Source organism: Prionailurus viverrinus, chromosome D1 (assembly GCF_022837055.1).
Source record: "Prionailurus viverrinus isolate Anna chromosome D1, UM_Priviv_1.0, whole genome shotgun sequence".
NCBI classification, from domain to species: domain Eukaryota; kingdom Metazoa; phylum Chordata; class Mammalia; order Carnivora; family Felidae; genus Prionailurus; species Prionailurus viverrinus.
The window spans coordinates 59,810,328-59,834,052 of NC_062570.1; the positions used below are offsets into that span (position 1 = coordinate 59,810,328).

The 23,725-nt window shown below is 44.4% G+C and overlaps 2 protein-coding genes across 8 annotated transcripts in view; one reads left to right on the forward strand and one right to left on the reverse strand.

Moving 5' to 3' along the window:
* Positions 1 to 114: 114 nt before the first annotated feature.
* On the reverse strand, positions 115 to 14,752 carry LRRC51 (leucine rich repeat containing 51). Of its 7 annotated transcripts, none has more exons than XM_047879148.1 (7): positions 14,541 to 14,649; positions 7,689 to 7,771; positions 6,891 to 7,028; positions 2,062 to 2,267; positions 977 to 1,125; positions 536 to 709; positions 115 to 296 (listed from the first exon to the last, which is right to left on the reverse strand). In XM_047879148.1, exons 3-6 carry the CDS (start codon positions 6,970 to 6,972, stop codon positions 568 to 570), a joined length of 579 nt encoding a protein of 192 aa, XP_047735104.1. In that variant the 5' UTR covers positions 6,973 to 7,028; positions 7,689 to 7,771; positions 14,541 to 14,649; the 3' UTR covers positions 115 to 296; positions 536 to 567. The 7 variants fall into 7 exon arrangements, with proteins under 7 accessions (XP_047735104.1, XP_047735101.1, XP_047735106.1 ...); XM_047879145.1 differs by lacking the exon at positions 115 to 296 and adding an exon at positions 10,456 to 10,501 and having other exon boundaries at positions 498 to 709; positions 14,541 to 14,655; XM_047879150.1 differs by lacking the exon at positions 115 to 296 and adding an exon at positions 10,456 to 10,501 and having other exon boundaries at positions 498 to 709; positions 7,689 to 7,751; positions 14,541 to 14,641.
* A 128-nt stretch (positions 14,753 to 14,880) lies between these two features.
* NUMA1 (nuclear mitotic apparatus protein 1) overlaps positions 14,881 to 23,725 on the forward strand; it is an 83,638-nt gene continuing 74,793 nt past the window's right edge. Inside the window, exon 1 of the mRNA XM_047879111.1 lies at positions 14,881 to 14,982. The gene's annotated coding sequence lies outside the window, so the exon portion shown is untranslated. The remainder of the gene's footprint in view (positions 14,983 to 23,725) is intronic.

The following is a 23,725-nucleotide window of genomic DNA, read 5'->3' on the forward strand; positions in this document are numbered from 1 at the left end:
AGGCAGCTCTTGCTGTTGGGGCCCTGCCTCAAATTCAGTGGAATTACCAACAAGCCCAGGGTTGGGGGATAAAGGCAGACCAAGAATACTTGATATGGAACCAGCAAGCCAATGTTTTCAAGCAGAAGATTCCCTTTATCAAATGAAATCTCAAGCAGAATCCCAACATGTAAGACAGAGCAGAAATACCCTGATCTGATCGAAATGGGGGGTTCAAAGATCACAGCCTGTCGTCTTCTCTGAGGGATCTCCACAGAAACTTGGCACTCTGTGAAACAGCTCTAACCCCAGCATGTCTGAATTGAAGAGTAAAGAAAGGGCTCAGAGAGGTAAGTCTCCCAAGGACATACCAGTAAACCCAGGTCCCCCGTGTCCCAGGTGTTGCAACAGGCCTTTTCCTTCACTGCCTCCCTCTTTCAGCCAAATAACACTGGAGCTACTGACAAGTGCCTGAGTTGGAGGACGTTTTTACATGACACAGGTGACTTCGCACCTGCTCAACTGCTCAAATCGTTTATTGTTAAACCAAACTGACCATCCTCTCAGGACTGCTGGGGCCTGAGAACCTCAGAGTGCATTCTTCTTGATCCGGAACTTCTTGGGCTTGATGTTCATGCGCTTCCACACTTCAGCTGTGGTGCGGTCTGCCTTGGTGACCCCGCTGAAGTCGAATGTGGTGATACGGGGCAGGGTGCACAGCACATATTGCCTGTGGGGAAGACTCAGGCTGGGGGCCAACCCTGCACCAGAACCTCCTTCCCCCTCCACCAGTTGCCACTATCTCCCCTAATTGCAAGGAATGGAGGAACTTAAGTATAATTTGGGGGATGACAGAGTTTCTCCTGATTGGCAAGAAATGCCTAAAGGTCTCTACTCCCTTCCCTGTCCCAGCATGGCAGAATAATGGTGTTGGACTTCTTATCTTCCCACCTCCTTTCCCCCTCAGGGGAGCCCAGCCCAGGGGCAGGGCGCTCACCTATACCCCTTCTCTTCCTCTATGGGGTTCCCATGGAGTGTCAGGCTCCGGAGTCGAGGGAGGACAGCCAGCTTGTTCACTTCTCCCAGGCGCTGGATGCTGTTGCCATGGAGATAGAGGACACTGAGGTTGAAGAAAGTTGTCAGGACCTGTTGAGGGAAGGAAACCGAAAGCCAGAATGGACAGGGTTCTGGATCTGTGCTCAGGACTGGCTTGTGGGCAAAGAAGGAAGAGTTTGAGAAACAACTTGATTTCCAGTCTATGCCATTCCGCTGCAGCCACTGCAGATGACTCCAACCTACTTTTCATTTAGCTTTGAAGGGCTAACACACATTGACACAGAGCTATGATCTAAGGTGCAGGAGATATGATCCTGGTTCCTAGCATAGCCACTGACTTGCCAGGTGCCTGGGCTCTCCTGCCTCTCCTTGAGCCTTAGCTGGCCCTACACTGAAGGCCTTTTCATCTTTAGTGATTTAAGATTCTTTCACAACAGGGGACGGGGTACAGAACATCATGCTAGGTACAAAAGAGAAGCTTTCAAATAGTAGTTAAATTGGGATCTCTACACCTGCGGAATAGTTACCAAGTCATTCTCTAGCTGCTTTCCCTCTGATAGGGATCCTGGACAAGAAAGGGCCAGTTCTGTTTATTTCTTAAAATTTGAGTGTGAGTTCATGGAAGATCAGTGCTGCAGTCTAGCTATCTCTTCCACAAAAGAACTCAGCACAAGGCACAGGGGGTGCCAGATAACAAGAGCTGTGGTTTTAGTGCAGCCTGCTATGTTCCAGTTGTTTTTCATAATTCTCATTTAATCCTTACAAAACCTTTATGATGCTGGCATATGCTCTCCATTTTTTCAGACAGGGATGCTGACATTTTGAAAGGTTGGGTGTCTTGCTCAAAGTCACACGGTAAGATCTAGGATTTGAACCTACATCTCTCTGAGCCCACAGCCATGTACTTTGTACCGTACCACACTGCCTCATTACTTCTTTGATAATATGCGGGAAGTAGAGAGTCTGGGAGCTAGAAAAGGTGGGATCAGGCCCATCCTGACTGGACTCTCAGGGCTGGGTACTCACAGGGTCAATTGAAGACAGGTCGTTGAAGGATAGGTCGATCCAGGCCAAGTTCTCTGGATGCTCCAGAAGCAGTGAAACCACATGGCTGAAATCTTTCAGGTCATTGAGGACATTGTTGTTCAGCCACAGGGACTGGGTCAGTGACTTCCCTGACTTTGAGTGCCTTAGTGGTCGTAGCCCTGTTCTTGGCTCCTCGCTTGTCAGATCTGTGGGGACAAAGTAAGACTTGGGTTATCATTTTTGCTTTTCTGTCTTAGCATTGGGAAGGGACAGAGCTGGGTGGATTTATAGCCTAAGCTATAGCTGGAGGGGCTGGCAGGACCATAGCTCCATGCTTGAGTCTAGTATGACTCTACCAATGGTCAGTCCAGGACCCTGTCCCATAGGCCCCAGGAATCCAAATAAGCTTGGATTGAGGGTCAAAGACTTCCCATCCCAAACTCTTGGTTTGGGTCACATGGTCCCCTCATCTCTATCATATCATTGGGTCCTTTGTGTACCTGTTTGAGGGGTTGAGGGAGGCAAAATCACTCTTAATTTTATGGAAGTTAAGAACCCAGAGTTGTCAGGCTTGAACCGAGATGATAGCACAAAATCTAGACTTATCCGCTGGTGGAGCCCATAGCATTCACTAAAGTACAACACATTCTGATGTCCTCTCTCTCGCGTTAATATTGAGCAACTGTGTATGTGCCAGATACTGGATATATAGCAGTAAACAAAATGAGAGATGGTCTATGCCAAACTCTGTATGAGTAACAGGGCAGGGATGAAGCAGTTGTTTGTGCCTTGGAGGAGCTCATACCAGCAAGATGAAAACAGACTGGCAATGTAACAGCAACAGAACTATGAAGTGGGGCTCCTAACATAGTCTGGGAACTTAGGGAAGTTGAAACCTGCAATGGAACTCAGTGGATCAGGAGACATTAACCAAGTAAAGGGTGGAAAGGGTGAGAACAGCATGACAGGAGAAGAGGCATGAGGTGTGGAACAGTGTGTATATATGGGCATGTGCTGCACAAGGTGGGCAAGGAGGAAAAAGACAAGGAGCTTTGAATGCCAGGCTGAGTGTTTTGGACTTTATCCTGTGGGCAATGGGAAGCCAGTGGAGGGTTTAAGCAAATGAGGTGATTCAAATCTTTCAATGTAGAAGATCTTTTTTTTTTAAGTTTATTTATTTTTGAGAGAGAGTGAACACATGCAAATGGGGAGGGGCAGAGAGAGAGAGAGAGAGAGAGAGAGAGAGGGAGAGAGAATCCCAAGGAGGCTCCACACTGTCAGTGGGAAGCCCAATGCAGGGCTTGAACCCAGGAACCATAGACAATGACCTGAGCCAAAGTTGGATGCTTTACCAACTGAGCCACCCAGGAGCCCCTCATTCTTTTTTTTTTTTTTTTAATTTATTTTGAGAGAGAGATACTACGTGAGATACTACTAAAGAGAGGGAGGGGGAGAGTGAGAATCCCAAGCAGACTCTGCATTGTCAGTGCACAGTCGGATGTGGGGCTTGAACTCATGAACTGTGAGATAGGGATCCTAGATAAGAAATTTTATTTCTTAAAATTTGAGCCTGAGTTCATGAAAAATCAGTGCTGTAGTTTACGTACCTCTTCCACAAAAGAACTCAGTACAAGGCACAGTTGGTGCCTGATAATAAGAGCTATGATTTTACTGAGCCGAAGTCAAGAGTCGGACGCTTAACTGAGCCACCCAGGTGCCCTACAGAAAGATCATTCTGAAGCTTTAGTGTGGAGTATGGATTAAAGGGAGAGGATGGGACTGAGGACCGATGTGGCTCTTTCAGTCATCCAGACAAGAGATGAAGTGGAACAGAAAATCAGCATGACTTGATGATTGATTGGATGTTAAGAGAAGAAGAATAATCAAGGGTAGTGCCCAGTTTCTTGTTTGTGTGAATGATAAGGAATTAGAAAGATAGAAACTGGGGTTGGAAGGCTTGGCCTTGGTGTGTGTCTGAGGTTCCTGTAGCACAAAAAGGTGGAGAAGCCAAGTAAGCAGCTAAATATAAAAGTCTGATGCTCAGGAAAGAGATGAGAATCATTAGCATAGAAGGTGTACAAGTTAGAGAAATAGATGAGATTCCACACGAATGAGGGTAGAGAGAAGGGACAAGGAGGAAGGGGAGTCTATTAAATAGTAATGAATAATCGGAGGGAGAACCTCGAGAAGATAATTTTACAGATGCTTGGGGAATCCATAGTTTATAAGCGGGAGTTTCAGGAGATAAGGTCTGAAAACTAATTTCGGCGACTCAGAAGCTCCTTGTGACCTTGGTGAGGACTATTTCAATGAAATGACGAGGGCCTGGGGACAGAAGCTAGATTGGACTGAGTTCAAGGGTGAAGGGACGGTTCAGGAAATCTAAGCAGGTAGTGTAAACAACACCCTCAGAAAGTTTGGTTAAGGAGGAGAGAGAATAGGGAACACAGTAATTTTACAATCCATCTGTATAGGCCCCCACTCACGTTTTGACAAAGGAGGTCAAAGAAAGGACAGGCCCTGCCCAAATTCATGGTGGCAGAGCCAGAACCAGATACCAGCTATGGCTGAGGTGACTACATTTTTCCTGTTCTCCCTAAGCCCTTCATTACTTGTCAAAACTTGCCTCAGGGGAAGTAAGTATTTAGGGTTTGCTGAGCCTGGCCAGGTGTTGTCACTCCCTCAACTCTCACTGGACATGCTTCCTCCCTTCCCATCCCCTCCTCCCAGTGTTAACTTCCTCTCCTCCTCTGCTGCACATCCAGCAGCATCCACCAGATGGCTCTCTGCCTTAATGCTGGAGTGAGCAGGAAGTTGGGGGGAGGTGGCAGAAGGGCACTGGAGCTGAGTGCTCCAGCTCATGAATAAACTCCTTATCCTGTCCCCTCCCCACCACCATATCCCAAGAACCCCCAATGAAATGACACAGCTGAATAAAAGGGTTAAAATAAACCCATATGGATTAGCATCCAGTCTGATGAGGCAGCAGCTTGAGGAATGCCACCAAGCATGGGCTGATCTCTAGCTCAGAATTAGCCACTAGCAGGACTGTGCTGCCTAAAACTTGAGGCTCCTATTGGGACTGCTGGTATCAAGGGTGGAATGGGGTATCCCGCTGCTACATACTTCTGTTCCCTTAGACTCCACCAGGGTAGTGCACTGCTTGAGGATCTGTTGAAGCTGCCTTGTGCAGAGTAGGCCAAGGCAGGTCTGGAAAACAGACCACAAATATCAGTGCTCAAAGAACTGTGGAGTGTTCAGCCCCAGGAAGACTGGGAAAAATGTGATCCTGTCTTCATATCTCTGAAAGATTGCTGTACAACTTTTCCACGTGTCTCTAGAGGGTGGGAGCTAGTTTGATGATAACTTCTTTGCATCATTCCTCACCTCATAATGGGAGGGGTTGGTAAGTGGGTGTCATAGGGGACTCCCTTACCCCTGTAGGTTCACGAGCGAACAGAAGTTAGAGGACTTTGGTTTGGATGTGGTCTAAAGTCCCTGCCATTTCAGAGTCTATAATCCATCTATCGATTACTTCAAGCAAATAGTTTATCAAGTACTCCTGAACTCTTTCCACAAGTTCTGTGGAACCAGAGGGCCTTTGGGGCTTGGATGCACCTGTCTTTTTCTCCTCCTTACAACACACAGCAAGGAGCACAATGCCTGGCATCTGTGTATACCCATGTGCTTACTAAATAGGTGCTCAGTAAATATTAGTGATTCAATGAAAGGGCATCTGTACAGATCATGGTTTGTGCTGTGTGGTTATTCTTGGTTGTAGTAGATTGTCCCCTTATTCTGAGGGTTCCATAGAGGACAAAGCTATTCCCCACTCAGCTATTCCCTTATTTGTCACCTCAGCTATCTTGTACATGATCATTACAGCTCAAACCCTTGTGAAACACAGAGTATATCAATTAAGAGTGATGCAGTGCCCAATAAAGATCATGGTAGGTGAGTGTATGTCCATGACAGAACATGAGTTACCACTGTGGCTGGTGGGAGCCCAGTAGTGCCCTAAACACAAGCCAAGGGTAGTACCTCCTGGATAACTATTTGCCTTTTTTCTGAGCTTAAAATTAGTCACCAATTGCCTATGTGAGAAAACCAAAGCCAGATACTGGGGCTAGGATATGTGGGTGCCAGCATGTATTCTGTGAGGGCAGATGGCAAAGTCTAGGGACAGCAGAATTCCCTTGGGAAGAAGCATATTCTCCTGAGAATATGATTCTCTCTCTCTCTCTCTCTCTCTCTCTCTCTTTCTGTCCCTTCCTGAAGAGTATGAGCCACCTATTTACAAGGACATTGAATAACAAAATGGGAATGAGCATGGGCAGTGCTGAAACCTGAAATAAGTGTGGGTGATGATGGAATAAACTTGGATATGACTGGAATGAATATAAGATATTTGTCAATAAATATTTAAACTGGAAACATGCCCATTGTTAATAACGAGACCTTGCATGTTTTACCAGTGATCAGAATAGGCTTGTGTCCTTAGAGGAGAGAGGGTTCTGCTTGTGTTTTCATTAGTTTTTTCGTCTCTTCAGGTAAAAACAGGAGAATAAAACCATTGGCTGATAGACTGGTTTCCCAATTTTCTTCCACCTGACTTTACTGTTGTAGGCTGGCTTCTTTCAAAGAGGATCAATTATCCCTCCCACTCCTACCACCTCTTCCTACCACCTCCCTACCCCTACTCCTCCCCAAAACAACAAAATTGCAAGCATACAGGAATTTAGGCTTTTAAGTAGAAGACTGGTTTCTCCCTGGGGACCATACCCAGCCTGTTGCTATGGTGAGTGGAGTGCCGTACTCTGTGGGCTGACCTTGGATCACATGGATGCTTCGGAAGGAGTAGTCAAGAGGGGGCTCTTGCACTGAAGTGTTCATATAGTCCTCTTTGCTCATAGCTCAGGCCATCGTTTGTCAGGTGTAAGCACTGGCCCTGGGAGTCCGGGTTCAGCCTGGGAGGACAGAGAAGGACTGGTGTCGCAGGTACAAGGGGCATAGGCCTTCTGGTATCCCCATAGCCTTCCACCCTTCCTTTCTATCCTCTACCACTCAAGGCTTGCCTGGCTGCATTTCTATTTTAAGATATTAAGCATGGTTCCTTGCATTTGTAGGGCACCTTCCTACTTCTCAGAGAACTTTTACATCCCTTAGAGCTCATTGATAATTGTAACACCCATTTCTCTTTCTACACAAAGAAACTGAGACCCCAGGATGAAAGCACTTGCCGAAAGTTAAGCCAATGAGTCAGTGTGGACTGCAATCATAGCCTCCTGCATCCTACTCTGAGCCCCGCTTTGTGCTACTCCATAGTAGTTACCATGGAGGCTGTCTTGGTACCTACACTCTGGTGACATCAAGTGGGCTATGCTATTGCTTAACAAACTCCTGAGCACCTGCATTGGATCAGGTGTCTGACAGCCCTTTGCAATCTGACCAGCTGGGGACTTGTTACCTCTGCTCAGCTTGTCTGTCAGCCCCATTTCCTTTCCATAGACCCTATGTCTGTCAGCCCCATTTCCTTTCAATAGACTCTATTTTCAGCCACATCCCGAATACAGTAATATGTATATAAACACATACACATAAAACCAGAGTCTACTTCAGTCACTCACCTGTCACTGATGCCTGAAACTCCACCATTAGGGATTCATTCCTTTGGGTTCAGGGATTGTTCCCTGTTAAAATGGAAATACCCCTTGAGAGGGGTGAACACAGTGTTACCAGTCATTTACAATGTGGTGTGAATTGTTTTATTAGATCCTTTCCAATTCCAATGAACTCAAACAGAGAAATTTTCAAGAGACTGGAGAGAGCCATGAGAATACTACTCACCTGGGAAGAAGAGAGCTGAACACACTTTACACCAAGGGGTTTTGAATGTGACACATACAAACAAAAGACAAATAGACCAACAAGTGCACATCCCAGTCAGCCTCCCCTTCCTCATTGCTTCCACTGCCATCATCACCTTTGCAGTTACTATACTTCATCTGCTTTCCAGAAGGATTTGAGGTAGTTTACAACAACAATACATGCATAAAACGGGATGCTTTACGGAACAGAGCTGTTCAACTGAAATATAACGAACACTGCAAATGCAGGCCACATAATTTTTTTCAAGTATATAGTTTAAAATTTTCTAGTAGCCATGAAAAGTCAAGAGAAACAGATGAAGCTTAATCTATTTAACCCAATATATTCAAAATATTCAACATATAATTGATATTAATAATTGAGACATTTTACACTTAACATAGCACGTCCTGGTGTGGACATGCTACCTGTCAAGTGCTCAACAGCCACGGATGACTATTGGCAAATGGAAACATGGAAGAGAAAGGTTAGAAGGCAAATTAAAGAAGAAAGGAGAGAGATGTATCTAACAATTAGGAAACAGCCTATGTTATCTCTGAAATTCCTGGCAGCCAAAGTAAAAAGGGAAACCTTAGGATATGGAGTTCTCATCATTTGATTCAAAGAAGCAAACAGGTTGTACGCAGAAAATGAAATCCGTGCATTCTCTTAAAATGAAATTTCCCTTGGGGCGCCTGGGTGGCGCAGTCGGTTAAGCGTCCGACTTCAGCCAGGTCACGATCTCGCGGTCCGTGAGTTCGAGCCCCGCGTCAGGCTCTGGGCTGATGGCTTGGAGCCTGGAGCCTGTTTCTGATTCTGTGTCTCCCTCTCTCTCTGCCCCTCCCCCGTTCGTGCTCTGTCTCTTTCTGTCCCAAAATTAAATAAATAAACGTTGAAAAAATAATTTAAAAAAAATGAAATTTCCCTTAAAAACCATGGACTTGATAGCTTATAATTCAACTTAATACAGTTCAAGTAAATTCCTTTTTTTGGTGATTTCACATGTGTAGAAGAATGGAGACTGAATGATGTCTTCCTCTCAAAAAGCAGCAGTCTCAACTGAGCTTCGTGGAAGTGCCACCTTGAGTCACTTCACAGCTGAATTCTCTTGTTAAATTGGAACTGGTGGGTTGATTAGGGAGACCAGAATCTTTTAGGTATCAAATCAACAGACAGACAACAAAGAACACGTGTTTTTCCAGACACAGGAACCTGGCTTGTGTTCTCACTGAGACAGAGAAGCCCATTCCACTTGAGCACCTACAACAGGTTCGATGCCTTTGAGAGATTGGATAATTTTCTCAAAGTCCTGGGTTGGGACCCCAGAGTTCTGCACTACTGGACGTGGATTTTAGCTTAGAATATTTAAGGGCAGAATTTTGTCATTAGTTTCCTTGACCATCGAGAACCTCACTCAGAATTTTGTGTTGCACCAGCTCCTGATGCATTTTTCTGGATGCGTTAGTATTAAACGTGGGGCCCCAGGTAGTTACGTAAATTGCCAGGTGGAGAGGGTTATTACTCTTCTCCATTTAAATAGTAGCCCAGGCTGTGAGCTGGCACTAAATATTGTTCATCATCTGACACAGAACCTGGCTTACAACAGGCGCTCGAGAAATATTCGTGGGAGGAATGAATGAGAAACTGCCAAATACAAGGATTTCTGTTTTGGGAGTGTTGATGCTAAGCTGTTCTTTCTAACAATTGGCTCCCAGGTTCAGCTATTTCAGTCCACACCTCGTTCACAGTAAGAAACTCGATTCAATTCTGCAAACATTTGTGGAGTGGCTGCTGCCCTGTACCTGACCAGAAGGAATGAAGCCAAGATAGTAAATAACAGAACCCTGTCTGTCATGGGCACAGAAAAGCCTGCTAGGATTCCATTGATTGTGGCAAACCAGCCCACATCAAGTTCTAAGAAATAGCTGCCTATTTAGTGAATGTTAATCATGTTTCAGTTCCCAAGCCTAGTGTACCCTGTGATGAAGCCTGTCTTTCCAGAAAAAAATTGATCAATGTGTCCTATAGATTGATTCCCTTGATTGTTCCTATTCATGGTCTTCCTTGTATCTGTCCTTTTTGCCCTATAACTCTGTAGTTCTATCCACTTTCATGCTGGGCTCAGCCATATGACTTGCCTTGACCAATGGGATGTTGGTAAATATGAAACTAACAGAAGCTTAAAGAGAGGGCATGCCCTCTTGCTCTTTACCTGTGCCAAGAGAAAATGGCTAGCCTACTGGTGGGATGTGAGAAACGTGCAGGTGAGATACATGCAGAGAGCTAGTGTTCCCACCTGAGGCCATCCTAGACTAGCCAATAGCCAGCTTATACCAAGTCAAGTTCAGGATAGTCACACAACCCACAGGTGCCTGCAGACACATTAATGAGCTGAACCAAGACCAGAAGAAACATAGCTGACTGAAAGACTTGGAAGCAATAATAAATGTGTATTGTTTTAAGCTATATGTTTTAAAGTATGGTTTTGGATAGTTTGCTATACAGCAATAGCTAACTGATACATACCTGTATTATACTTTGAACAAAATTTTATCGCAGCCTGTTTCCTCATCTGTAAAATGGAGACAAACCTATTTTGAGTGCTGTTCTATGTCCTGCAACAGGTGCTTAATACATTGAAGCAGTTGTATTCTCTGTACATTTCTTTATAAACTACTTCCTATTCCTTCCTTGTAAGCTCAAGGGCAGGGACAGAAATCAGACTTCTTTCTCTCTTCCCACCATTACTCTGCACTGAGCCTAGCAAAGAATGGGTATTCACTAAAGGCTTGATGAACAAATGGATAATGGAAAAATGAAGGAAGAAATGAATTGCGTCTTCAGGTGTCACATGGTAAATCTGGCTGCTGGGTAGGTATACCCAAACTGACAAAAACCTGAGGCTGCCTTGCTCACTTCAGTGGCTGCGTTTTTGGAGTCTGTCTTTCCCAGCTGCTATTCTGCCTCATAACCAGTCAGATCACAGTGCCTTCCTAATTTATCCAGGTTAACTTGACAAATGACAGTTTTAGAGGAATACTTGTCTTGTTTTGGAATTTTTCTCTTCCAAACTAGAAATATCTTTTACTTTATCTTTAATTTTAAAAGTTAACATGATAGCTGAATAAAGTCAAACAACATAGAGAAGTACATCAAGTAGAAACTAAAAGTCTGTGATTTGATGCATACTGATTTGATGCATACTGATTTGATACTGAAATATGGTTGTCCTTGTAATGTTAGCTAACAATGTATTTTTTTCTCTTTAAATTATTGTAGACTCTATGGGTGCCTGGGTGGCTCAGTCTGTTAAGCATCTGACTCTTGGTTGCAGCTCAAGTCATGATCTCATGGTTCATGAAATCGAGTCCTGCATTGGGCTCTGCACTGACAGCGTGGAGCCTACTTGGGATATTCTCTCTCTCTCTCTCTCTCTCTCTCTGTCTCTCCCCCACTCTCTCTCTTTCAAAATAAATAAACTTAAAAAAATGTTGTAGACTCTCACCCTTTTAATAACTATAGAGTATTTCACAGAATTTGTGTGTATCCTACTTTATTTACTTAATTTAACTTTAACCAATCCTAGGTTGATGGAAATTTGTTTTCATTTTCTGGAAATTACAACAATTGGAGTTTGATTTGTTGATAGCCTATTCCTTCCCTCTCAGGTAAGTAGCAACACAATGGCATAAGAAGCTTTGGGAATAATCAGATGAGATCTGATAAGAGACTAAATGGCCTGGCCTAGAGAGGGTTTCTGGTCAGGGACTACAGGTGGAAGAAAAGTCAAAGAATGGCATGAAAAGTCTACCACATACTCTAGTGGGAGGTTATACTTCCAGGTGCCATAGGGAAGTCCAAGATTCAACCTAGCTCCTGCCTACCTCTCTACTGCCATCGCTTCTCCTCATCTCTAATTCTGCAGCCCAGCTAATACACCTACTTGAATTAAGTTCCTTGCACCTGCCACTGGGTTGCCACACATCTACCTTCCTCTGCTTGGAATACAGTTTCTCTCTCCTTTTGCCTTGCTACTTCTTTTATGGCTCAGTTCAGGTATCACCTTTTGAGCCTATATATACGCCCCAATCTGGATGTGGAACTTCTCTTCTGGACTCGTATACTTACTGCCATGGTAGCACTCCTAAGATTATCTGTTTACCATCTGTATGTCCATAAACTCCACCAGGGCAGGAACCATGTTTTTCTCATATGCCAAAGTGGTGGCAAGTAGTAGGTGCTTAATCAGTACGTAAAAATCATAACAACGATGGGTCGCCTGGGTGGCTTAGTCGTTTAAGCATCTGGCTCTTGATTTTGGCTCAGGACATGATCTCACAGTTCATGGGTTTGCACCCCTCATAGGGCTCTGCACTGATAGCATGAAGCCTGCTTGGAATTCTTTCTCTCCCTCTCTCTCTCTCTCTGTCCCTCCCCTGTGCACGGATGTGCGCTCTCTCTAAATAATAAACACTTAAAAAAATTGCAGGGCACCTGGGTGGCTCAGTTGGTTAAGCATCTGACTTCATCTCAGGTCATGATCTCATGGTCTGTTAGTTTGAGCTTCACATCGGGCTCTCTGCTGTCAGCACAGAGCCCATTTCAGATCCTCTGTTTCTTCCCTTCTCTGCCCCTCCTTCACTCATTCTCTCTCCTCTCAAAAACAAGCATTTAAAAAATTTTAAAAAATGCAACAGTAATAATACTATAACGGAGAGGGACATGAGCTTGTATAATTGAAGGATTTGACCCTGGTCTGAGCAGTCAGAGAAGACCTCCCAAAGAAGTGATTGAGAAAACTGAAGGATAAGTATAAATTATAGCAGGGAGAAAAGATGAACATTCCAGGCAGAAAAAACAGCATGTGCAAAAGCTCTATGGTGAAAGATTACCTGGAAATCAACGTTGAAGACCTCAAAGAAGGCTATATAACTAGAGAGGAGAAAGGGAAGGATATATATTAGACTGGGGGCTGGAGAGGTAGACAGGAGCCTGGCTGAGATGTTGCTTGATGCTAAGACCAATAGGAAGGCACAGGTATATTTTTAAATGGGGCTGGGGGTAGTGAACAAAATCACATTTGTGGTTTGAAGGATTACTCTGGCTGCAGCATGCAAAATGGCTGGGAAGGAAGGCAGGAAGGATGTGATGGTAGCTAGGACCAGAGAGAAGTCCTATTTAAGAAGTAAAGCTGACAGAACTTTGAGATGGATGTGAAATAGAAGTTGTATTAAGGATAGCTCTTGGGTTTTTGGCTTCCATAATGTTGGACAGAGGTGAGAACATGGTAAGAAATCCAGGCTTGGAGTACATAGAGATGATCCGTTGCAGATGTGTTGAGTTTGGATTGTCTGTGAGATACACGAAGATGTTGGAAGAAGCAATTGGCTAGATAGACCTGGAGCTTAGAGATGAGTGCTGGGCTGGGGACACATACTTGTGTACATCTGTGTACAGGTGGTGAATGAGGTGGATTAGAATACCAAAGAGAATACGGAGGTGTGAAGTGGGCCTAGAACCAAGCCTGGAGGGACTGTAAGATAGTAAGTGGACCAGCCACCTAGAAGCCAGCCAGAAGCCAGCTATTCATGGCAGCATCAGATGTGGATGTTGCATTAGCCAGATAATTTCCTGTTTAGTTTTGTTAAATCTGTTTGATTCCCATTGTCTTCAGTCTTTCTAGTTCCTTTTCCCCATTTAAGCTCTCAAGGAAGATTTGGACTCATTCTGCCTGAAGTGTAAATACCCCAATGTAGGCCATAAAGGCTTCTTTTCTCTGAGGCAGTTCAATCTACTCCAGCTGGAAGTTGGAGAACTGGGGATCTATCTAGTCTTAGCTGTCACTGACTTGTGTGGCCTCAGGCAAGTTACTGCTCCTCTTTGGGTTTCAGTTTTCCAATCTGTAAAATGGGAATAAATATCCTTGACTCACAAAATTCAAGAGACTGGATGTGAAAGTGCTGGTAAGTTGCCAAAGGTAATCCATCATGAAGACTGTAAAAGGAATGAAACTCTAACAGTAGAGCTCCGAGAAACAGACCATAGTGGAGGTAAAGAGAGAAGAGATAATTTAGGGACAGGGCCCCCCCCCGCCCCCCCAATGACTCTGTGTGGGAAGATGCTGCTGACTCAGAAGGAGGCTGAGGAGGCTGTATTCTAGGATTTTCCTGCTTGTAAGGAAAGAGACACTTCAAGCCTCATACAACTCCAGTATTAGGGCCTGTAGTTTACTCATGTCCTGAAGAGGTCTCAGTTCATCAAAGGAAAAATCAACCCATTTTCTGAGGGCGTTTCAGATCTCCCAGTGTCAGGGATTTGAAGCATTCGTATTGGGGAGCGGGGACCTAGGTTTGTGATGGGGGATGTTCTTAAGCGCCCCCAAATCTGTAAATCTGTATGGGTATGTATCTCGGCGCCCTTTCCTCCCCTCCCCGCTCCGGTCTATTCCATATGGACGCTGTGTCTTGTTTGTTGTTAAAGGGGTAAAGGGTGTGTGCGGGGGTATCTCAGGTCCCCGAGAAAGGAAATTCCTTAATCTTTCTGTGTGTTCCTCTCCTCTCTATAGAGAGCGAATTGTTCGAGTGAATTTCCTGTTTTCCCGCCCGACTCACCCGCCGTTGCTTTCCCTCCAGCTCGGCGTCCCACTACCCCTTGCTTCCTCAGCCCAACTCCATAGTAACCACCTTCGCCACCGCGACTCGGCTAAGCGCCGAAAGTGCTGCCTGATGCCTACCGGGAGTTGTAGTTCGCCGGGGGGCGGGCCTCCGAGGCCGCGGGAGGTGCTGGGATTTGTGGTTTTCTTTGCTTTCAAGTCGAGGCCGGCTTCCGGAAGTAGTGACACCGCTTCTCTCTTCCCAGTGGTCTTCACACTTCCTTTTCCCGGGTCCTGAAGCGTGCCCTTGCGTGAAACTCCAGCCGACAGGGGCCAATCAGAGGGTGGTGCGAGGGGGCGGGGCCATAGTTTAAACTAATTGTGCGCTCGGAGCGCTGGCGCGAGTCCGCAACGAAGACGATCCCGGGGGAGCGTGAGGCGCTGCGGGAGCGCGCGGCCAGGTAACCGGCGCGGGCCCGCGGCTGCTGTTCGGTCTGGGCGCCCGCAGGGATGCGGTGCTGGAGGGGGTGCTGGAGAGGCGGGTGCGAGCCGAGAGCCTCCTTCGTAACCTACTCTGGGGAGATTTATCGGGGGTGAGGTGTGTGAGGAGGGGCGCCTGTTCCGAGGGGAGGTGCCGGCGTGCATAGTGGGAGGGTCTGTTTGGGGGTGTGTCCGTGGAATTTTGTCTGAGGACGACCGGGGTGCGGGGTAGTCCCTGTTCCTGAAAGGCTTGTGAGCGAGAGGTCCCAGGAAAGTCTCCGCCTATTATTGTTAACAATAGCAGTAGTAATATTGGTAGTAAACGTTTTCAGAGCACCAACTACGTTTCAGACACTGTGCCACACCCTTTATATGGATCATCTTTTTAATATTCCTAGTTTTCCTGTTATACTTTATTAGAGATAGGGAACCGGCGGTATTTTATAACGTTTTCTTGGCCAGGATTACATAGCTAGTGCGTGGTTGGCTGTACTGGGGTGTTTGAGGGTTGGCTTGAGGGGGGGAGGGGGAGGGGCCGTGTGGGGGCTGTGTGTGAGTTGTTCTTAGGGTCAAATCAGGTAGGTTGTTTCATGGAAACATCTTAGAAAGTACAAGTTTATGACTAAATGTGTGAAGGTTGTGGGTGGGAAAGAACCTAACTGGCTTGATGCACCCTCCTCTGGGTGCGCCGTCTTCATTACCTCTGGAAGACTACTTCTCATCTTGCATTGGAAGAGTGTCTGCACGTTTATCCTTCTGGGTGGAGACAGTGTCTTTTGTCCCTTTATCCTGATGCCTAGACAGCTATGAGTGAGACATGTCATGGCCATTAATGTATGCTTTGAAATGAATGAGCTTTCATGGACTGAAAGGAAATAGGAGCCTGGCTTTCCCATCTTCATTTAGTGGCTTTTGAACTGCTGTATTCTTTTTGTGGGGAATGGGGCTGCCTTCTAAAAATGTGATACTTGCTTTGATCCGTGTTTTCCTCTGTCTGGTGTCTGTTGCCTGGTCCTGTCTTTCCAAAGTTCTGGACCATCATGTGTGTTACTTTGTGGTGGGCAGAAACCTTGTGGGGAAGGGAATTGGGGCTACCTTGTGGAGATCTTTACTGCTGTGAATATACGGGAACCTGGAGGGAACATTCAGATCAAGCAAGGTAGCTTTCAGTCAGCAGGGATTAGTGTATGTACTCCTTCCCTCTCTGTTCCTGTATGGTATTTCCTCGTTAGAGGAAGAAGCACGTACTTGTCTGTAAAAGCCCCTAAAGTACTCTTTTCTTGGCCCAAGTTTAAGCAAATGATGACTAATTGTAATTCCTTAATCTTAATCAAAAGCCAAAGCTGTACTTCCCCAAAGCTAGAAGATATTACTTGAAAGCTCATATAAGAAACATTTCTACCTAGAGTGTTCTTCTTTACTTATGGAATATGGGAGCGAGAAGAATGCTTTGAACTAATACTTGAATTCTAGAACTGTTAGGATAGGGGCAAGCCCTGCCACAGGTGGCTACGCAGAACTGATCAGGGAATGTTTTGACAGCTGTGTCTAATTGATAACACCCTGTGGTCAGTAGCTATATTGGGGGTCATTTATTTAAGCCTCTTCTCCAGTGTATACCAAACTTCTCAAAAGGTGTTGTCTGAACCCAAAAATGATCACTTCCAAGAATGAGACAACTCCCAAAGGCAGTCTATTTCAATATTGAACAATTCTAAGTGATAATAATTGTTACTGTATTGTAATAGCATTATGTTAAATTTTTTTTAATGTTTATTTTATTTTTGAGAGAGAGAGAAAGAGGGGCGGGGGAGGTGCAGAGAGAGAAGACACAGTATCCAAAGCAGGCTTCAGGCTCTGACCTGTTAGCACAGAGCCAGATGTGGGGCTTGAACTCATGAACCATGAGATCATGACCTGAGCCGAAGTAGTGCTTAACCAGTTCAGCCACCTAGGTGCCCCAACAGTATTATGTTTTGTGCTGCAGTGAGTTTTTCATTTTACCCTTATATGTTTACTATTTGTTTTGTCACAATTCTTTCTTGCACTTTGTTCCATTTTTGTTAAAGAGATGAATGTATCTTTCAGATGTTTTCTTCAGTGAGGGTCAGTTAGTGGTAAACATTATTCTGGGAAACATCTTTATTTACTTTTTTTTTTTTTTAAACGCTTATTTATTTTTGAGACAGAGAGACAGAGCATGAATGGGGGAGGGTCACAGAGAGAGGGAGACAGAGAATCTGAAACAGGCTCCAGGCTCCGAGCCATCAGCACAGAGCCCAACACGGAGCTTGAACCCACGGACCGTGAGATCATGACCTGAGCCAAAGTCGGACGCTTAACCGACCGAGCCACCCAGGCGCCCCTATTTACTCTTTAGTCTTGATAGTTTAGCTGGGTACTAGGCTTCCAAATATTTTCTCTCAGCATGTTGAAAATGTTATTTTACTGAAATTCTGGCTTTTTTTGTTACTTTTGAGAATGTGTTCACAATTTAACTATCATTTTTTTTAGGTAACCTGCATTTTTCTCTGTTTTAAAGATCTTCCCATGTTGTTTGTGTTCTACAGTTTCATTACATGGTGTGGATTTAGTTTTATCCTACTGGGGGTTTATAGTGATTCCTCAGTCTGGGATTTCATATCTTGCATAAGTTTTATAAAAAAATTTGCGGTCATGGGACAGCTGGGTGGCTCAGTTGGTTGAGTGTCACGATCTCATGGTGAGTTCGATCCAGTGTCGGGCTCTGCTGACAGCTCAGAGCCTGGAGCCAGCTTCAGATTTCCGCTCTGCCCCTCCCCCACTGTGCTCTGTCCCTCAGTCTAAGTCAACTTTGCTTATGGATAATTTATGTACAGTAAACTTTATTTGTAGTGAAAAGTTTTGAAAGATGTATATACACTTAATCAAAAGCTGCCACAATCAAATTATAGAGCAGTACCATCACTCCCCAAAATTTCTGTGTGCTTCTTTACAGTCCATGTTTCCCTTCACCTTGGCTCAGGAACTATTGTAGATTAATTTGTGTTTCCTAGAATTTTATATAAGTTAAATCATACAGGGGCGCCTGGGTGGCGCAGTCGGTTAAGCATCCGACTTCAGCCAGGTCACGATCTCGCGGTCCGGGAGTTCGAGCCCCGCGTCAGGCTCTGGGCTGATGGCTCGGAGCCTGGAGCCTGCTTCCGATTCTGTGTCTCCCTCTCTCTCTGCCCCTCCCCCGTTCATGCTCTGTCTCTCTCTGTCCCAAAATAAATAAACATTGAAAAAAAAATTTAAGTTAAATCATACAGTTGTATTTTTGGGCTTAGTTCCTTCCACATAACATAATGCATGTGAGATTTATCCATTTAGTTGCATATACCAGTAATTTGTTAGTAGTATTCTGTTATATGGTTGTATCAGGTAATTTTGCTTATTCACTGTGCATGGACATTTGAGTTGTTTCCAGGTTTTGGATGTTATAAATGAAATTGCTATGCGCATTCATGTATAAATCTTTGAGTGTTTGTATACTTTCCTTTTCAGAGTGGAATGGCTGGGTTGTATGGCGGTATATGTTTAGTTTTTTAAGAAATTACCAGCTTTCTGTGGGGCGCCTGGGTGGCTCAGTCGGTTAAGCGTCCGACTTCGGCTCAGGTCATGATCTCACGGTCCGTGAGTTCAAGCCCCGCGTCGGGCTCTGTGCTGCCAGCTCGGAGCCTGGAGCCTGTTTCAGATTCTGTGTCTCCCTCTCTCTGTGACCCTCCCCCGTTCATGCTCTGTCTCTCCCTGTCTCAAAAATAAAATAAACGTTAAAAAAAAAAATTAAAAAAAAAAAAAGAAATTACCAGTTTTCTGAAGTGGTGACACCATTTAAGCAGTATGTGAGAGCTCTGTTTGCTTCATATTCTTACGAATACTTGGTATTGTTGGCTTTTTTTTTTTTTAAGTTTATTTTATTTGAGACAGTGCAAGTAGGGGAGGGGTGGAGAGAGAGAGGATCCCAAGCAGGCTCTATGCCGTTAGCCTGGAACCTGACATGGGGCCCAGTTCCACCTGCCGTGAGATCATGACCTGAGGGGGAGTCAAGAATTGGATGCTTAACTGACTGAGCCATTCAGGCACCCTGGTATGGTCGGCCTTTTTAATTTTAGCCATTCTGATGGAGGTGTAGTAGTATCTCACTGTGGTTTTAATTTGCGTTTTCCTAATGACTGATGATGTTGAACATCTTTTCACATATTTATTGGCCATTCATATATCTTCTGGAGCAACTTTGTGGTTGCTTCTGTTGGGCACTCATGGCTAGTCCCAATCTGGGACCAAAATGTATGTAATTTTTCTCTACTTGTAGATTTTCAGGCCATGAGCTTAGGCCGCAAAACGACTATGGTTTTGAATTCCTAGGAGGGTTTTTTCCTCCCACTTCACTAGGTGAGCAAGACAATCTTCCTTATTTCCCTGTGGACAGATTTTTTTCCCCTGGTCTGTCTTTATTGAATGTCTTAGCCTTTGTATAGGGATCTCAGCTGCTCTTTGTAGGCTCAGAATCTGTCTCCTGGACAAAGAGGTGGTTATAAATTCTTTACACTGCTAGGATAGCTATGCTGTCAGGTCGCTTTTCCTGGGACTTCCTTACTTTCTTGTGAGCTCAGTTTATCTATGTATCAGGATCCAGTCAGGAAAATAGAAACCACACATAGCTATTTTAAAAGTGAACTCAGTAAAGGGAATTAGTTTAAAGCCTTGCTGGAGGGCTGGACAAGCAAAAAGGGTATCTTTGATGTAATAACTGCATTAAGCAGCTACTTCATCTAGGGCCGAAAAACAAAGGGAAGAAAGGCTGGAGTTCTCAGATCCTGTAAATCTGAAGGGATCTGGAGGAACTACGCCCTGATTCTCTGAGGAGAGGGCGTCTCCTGGTGCTGCTGGTTTCTCAGGTGTTTGCAGGAAGGGCCTGGAGGAGCCAGGTTTGGTTGAGTTCTGCCCAGCTGGTGCTGGTGCCTCTGAGGGGGGCGCATTGAGGCTGGTTCTGGGAGTTTAGTAAGAAGTGGGAAGGAACCAACTGCCGTTGTCAAGAAACAGCAGGCCATACGAAGGAGGAAGTTCTTGCCTTCCATTTTCCCTTTAGCACCTCCTACAGAGCGTAACAGGGAGCCAGCTGGCAAAGGTGTGATAGGGTTGGCAGAGTCCAAGCCCCAGTGTCACAGAGCAGAGTGTAACAGGGTAGGCGTGGAGCTGAGAGATAGTAACTTAATTGGCATACTCTAAAAGGATGTTTATTATATTTTTCTAAGCATTTCCAGGTGTATTTAGTGGGAAGATTCTCAGGTTATCTCATTTATTATATCAACAGTCATAGCAATAGTTAACATTGTTTTTTTCTTCAGGATATACTGTGAGCAGGCTCTGTTCTAAGTGCTTTACGTGAACTGCTTCCCAAAGTTCTATGAGGTAAATGCTGTCATTATTACTATTCCCTTTAACAGGCAAGGAAACTGAGACACAAATAAATTAAGTAGTCTATTCAAAGCCATACAGTGTAAGTGGAGTTGGTGTTCTAATCCAAGCATTCTGGGTTCCATAACCCACATTCTTAACTTTCTTACTATGCTGAAAGTTTTTCCCTATGTCAAACCGAACTCTATCTTTCTGTAATTTCTACTCACTAGTTCTGGTTTTGTCTTCCTGCAGAACACATACATTTTTCTCTTCACCTGCATGACAAGTGTGCATATATTTGAACACATTTTCGTGTTCTCCCTCACTAAACATCTGTAGTTCTTCCCTCACATTTGCTACGATACATAACTTTTAGACTTTTCACCACAGTTGTTTCATTCTTTAGCTGCGTGGACTCTGACTTTGCTTTTTAAAAGTGGGGCACAGAGTTGTCTTCTAACACAACCCAAGCCTGCGCTGGTGTTTTGGGCAGCTGTGTTACATTCATGGTTCACTGAGAGTGTGACATCCTCTCTTCTGCTTCCCACCATATGCAGCCTGCTCCCTCCCCTACCCCAAGGGCCCAAAGGCAGCCTTTTTAATATAAACTGCTGTACCAAGTCTCTGCCATCTTGTATTAGTTTAGTGAATGCAAACCTTCATATTTAATCATGTTAAATTGTATCTTGTTACTTTTGGTAGCATAAGAACTGTTGAGAGCTTTTTTGCCAGATCACATCTAAAAGCATTGTATTTTCTCTCCTTCATAGTTTATAATGCCAAAGCTTGACAAGCGGGCTTTATATGTTTTCATTCTGTCTTTGGTAAAAACGCTAAAAATGGTAGGTTTGAGAAATAAGCTGTGTGTAATACTACTATAGGTCTTACTTCAGTTGACGGAGGTTTGAGGGGGAATAGTTTTGGCTGTTCTTTCTGCTAAATTGGAGGAGGAGCTATCTGGAATGATATCTTGGCTGTCAGTGAGGGGAGGAGAGAATCAAGGTTAAGGGTTGGCCATTGGGCAATCAGTCATCCTAATAAGGGACCACTTGGCAGAAGTAAAATGATCTGGTGGCTGTAGAAGGGGAAGAGGGCATATTGCACAGCATGCTCCTGGGTTGAGGCCTCAGTAGACAGCTGTGTCAGCTGCCCTTTTCTGTCCTATTTAAGGGCTGATTTCTTTGACGCCAGTGCAGGAAATGCCAGTGATTGAGCCTGGCAGATTTCTTCTGCCTTATTGCAATTGAGGACAGGTTTTATATGGTGAGGAGTAAAGACTGTATATTTCAGGCTTATTTATTTGACCACTTGAGTGCCTTCCTGTGACTGGTCAAACATACTTCTTTTGCAGGCTATCAAGTTTTTGGTACCCGATGACAAGGTGGATGCAATGTGACCCTGGATCTTGGTCCTTCGTGTGGGTAGCAACTGTTTTGCCCTGTAAGTGGGCATTTGTCAAGTGTCTCACTTCTGGATGGCTTCAGTGAGGGGCGAGATAACAATAGCTTTGATTACCTACTTTTCTTTTTTTTTTTTTTTAAACATTTATTTATTTTTGAGACAGAGAGAGACAGAGCATGAGCAGGGGAGGGTCAGAGAGAGAGGGAGACACAGAATCCGAAACAGGCTCCAGGCTCTGAACTGTCAGCACAGAGCCTGACGCGGGGCTCAAACTCACAGACCGCGAGATCATGACCTGAGCTGAAGTCGGCCACTTAACCGACTGAGCCACCCAGGTGCCCCGATTACCTACTTTTCTATCTTCCATGTGGTGTGATGGTGTGAGTTTGAGGGAAACCTCTTGTTCCTTAGGAGTAGCAAACTCCTAAGCAACTGTACCCCTCATGAATTGCTGCAAAGTGGACTCTGTCTGGTTGCTGACCTCCAAAGCCCAGTTTCCTTAGGCAGTGAGCAAATAAACAATGAGTGCCTGTTTTATCTCTCAGAGAGCTGAGTATATAAAGAAATGTACAATACAGGATTTCCCTCCTCACCAACTGTTCAAACCTGTAGATTCTTTATAGGAATCATAAATATTTATATACTCTTGTGTGTGTTCAAATCTATCGATACTTTATAAGAAAAATATAACAAACTCTTTGCCTACATTTGCCAGTTGTTAACATTTTGCTGCATTTGCTCTCCGTTCTTCATATTCTGAACCTTTGGACTATTAGATGCAAACATCATGTTACTTCATCCTAAATATAATTCAGCAGTGTTTTCTAAAAACAAGAGTATCTGCCTATATAATAACAATACAGCTAGGTCTCAGGAAATTTAGGATTGATTCAGTACATCCAGTGTATAATACTTGTTCAGACATCTCACATTTTCCCAGTAATGTCTTTTATAGATTTTTTTTTCAAATCAGCCTTCAGTGAAGGGTCATTCATGCATTTAGTTGTGATAATTTTGTCACGCCCCTTGAGCAATTCCCTAATCTCTCAATCTTGAATGCTTTTTTATCTGTCGCAACATTGACATTCTTTGAGAGGTTAGGTAGATTTTTGCAGAATTTTTTTAAGTGTATTTATTTATTTTGAGAGAGAGTGTGATTGGGGGGAGGGACAGAGAGTGAGAGGGAGAGAGAGAATCCCAAGCAGGCTCCATGCTGTCAGTGTGGACCCCGACATGGGGCTCTATCTCACGAATTGTGAGATTGTGACCTGAGTCAAAACCAAGATTTGGATGCTCAACCAACTGAGCCACCTGGGCACCCCTAGAATATTTCTTAATTTGGATTTGTATGATTATCTCCTCTTCATTAGATTCAGGTTAAACATTTTTAGTGGAACTAGATAGGTTAATACAGTAGTTTGATTAGTGAAGCTAGAAAACACATGGACTCACTATTCAGCTTTGCATGACTGTATATAATTTAGCACTCGACTGTGTTGTCTAGTCTGTAAGCTCTATAGGAATTGAGAGAAGAGGGAACTCAGTAGGGCCTGGAATAACTAGGAGAGACTTTGGCAGGAACATGAATAGAATTTGAGATAGTTGGAGTATATGGTTAGATAAGCTGCTCTTTGGGTTTTACATCCCACTATTTAAAAAAAAAATTGTTTTTTACATTTATCTATTTTTTGAGAGACAGAGACACAGAGCACAAGTTGGGAGGGGCAGAGAGAGAAGGAGACACAGAATCCGAAGCAGGCTCCAGGCTCTGAGCTGTCAGCACAGAGCCCGATGTGGGGCTTGAACTCACAAACCGTGAGATCATGACCTGAGCCAAAGTTGGACGCCCAACTGACTGAGCCACCCAGGCGCCCCTCCATCCTACTAATAAAGTTGCATGTA

Excerpts from the sequence above, each read along its gene's own strand:
- LRRC51 (XM_047879148.1), bottom strand. The coding sequence starts at position 6,972 with ATGAGCAAAGAGGACTATATGAACACTTCAGTGCAAGAGCCCCCTCTT. Across the intron at positions 1,126-2,061 it reads ACCTGTCTTCAATTGACCCT|GTCCTGACAACTTTCTTCAA; the intron begins GTGAGTACCCAG and ends TTCCCTCAACAG. Across the intron at positions 710-976 it reads GAGGAAGAGAAGGGGTATAG|GCAATATGTGCTGTGCACCC; the intron begins GTGAGCGCCCTG and ends TCTTCCCCACAG.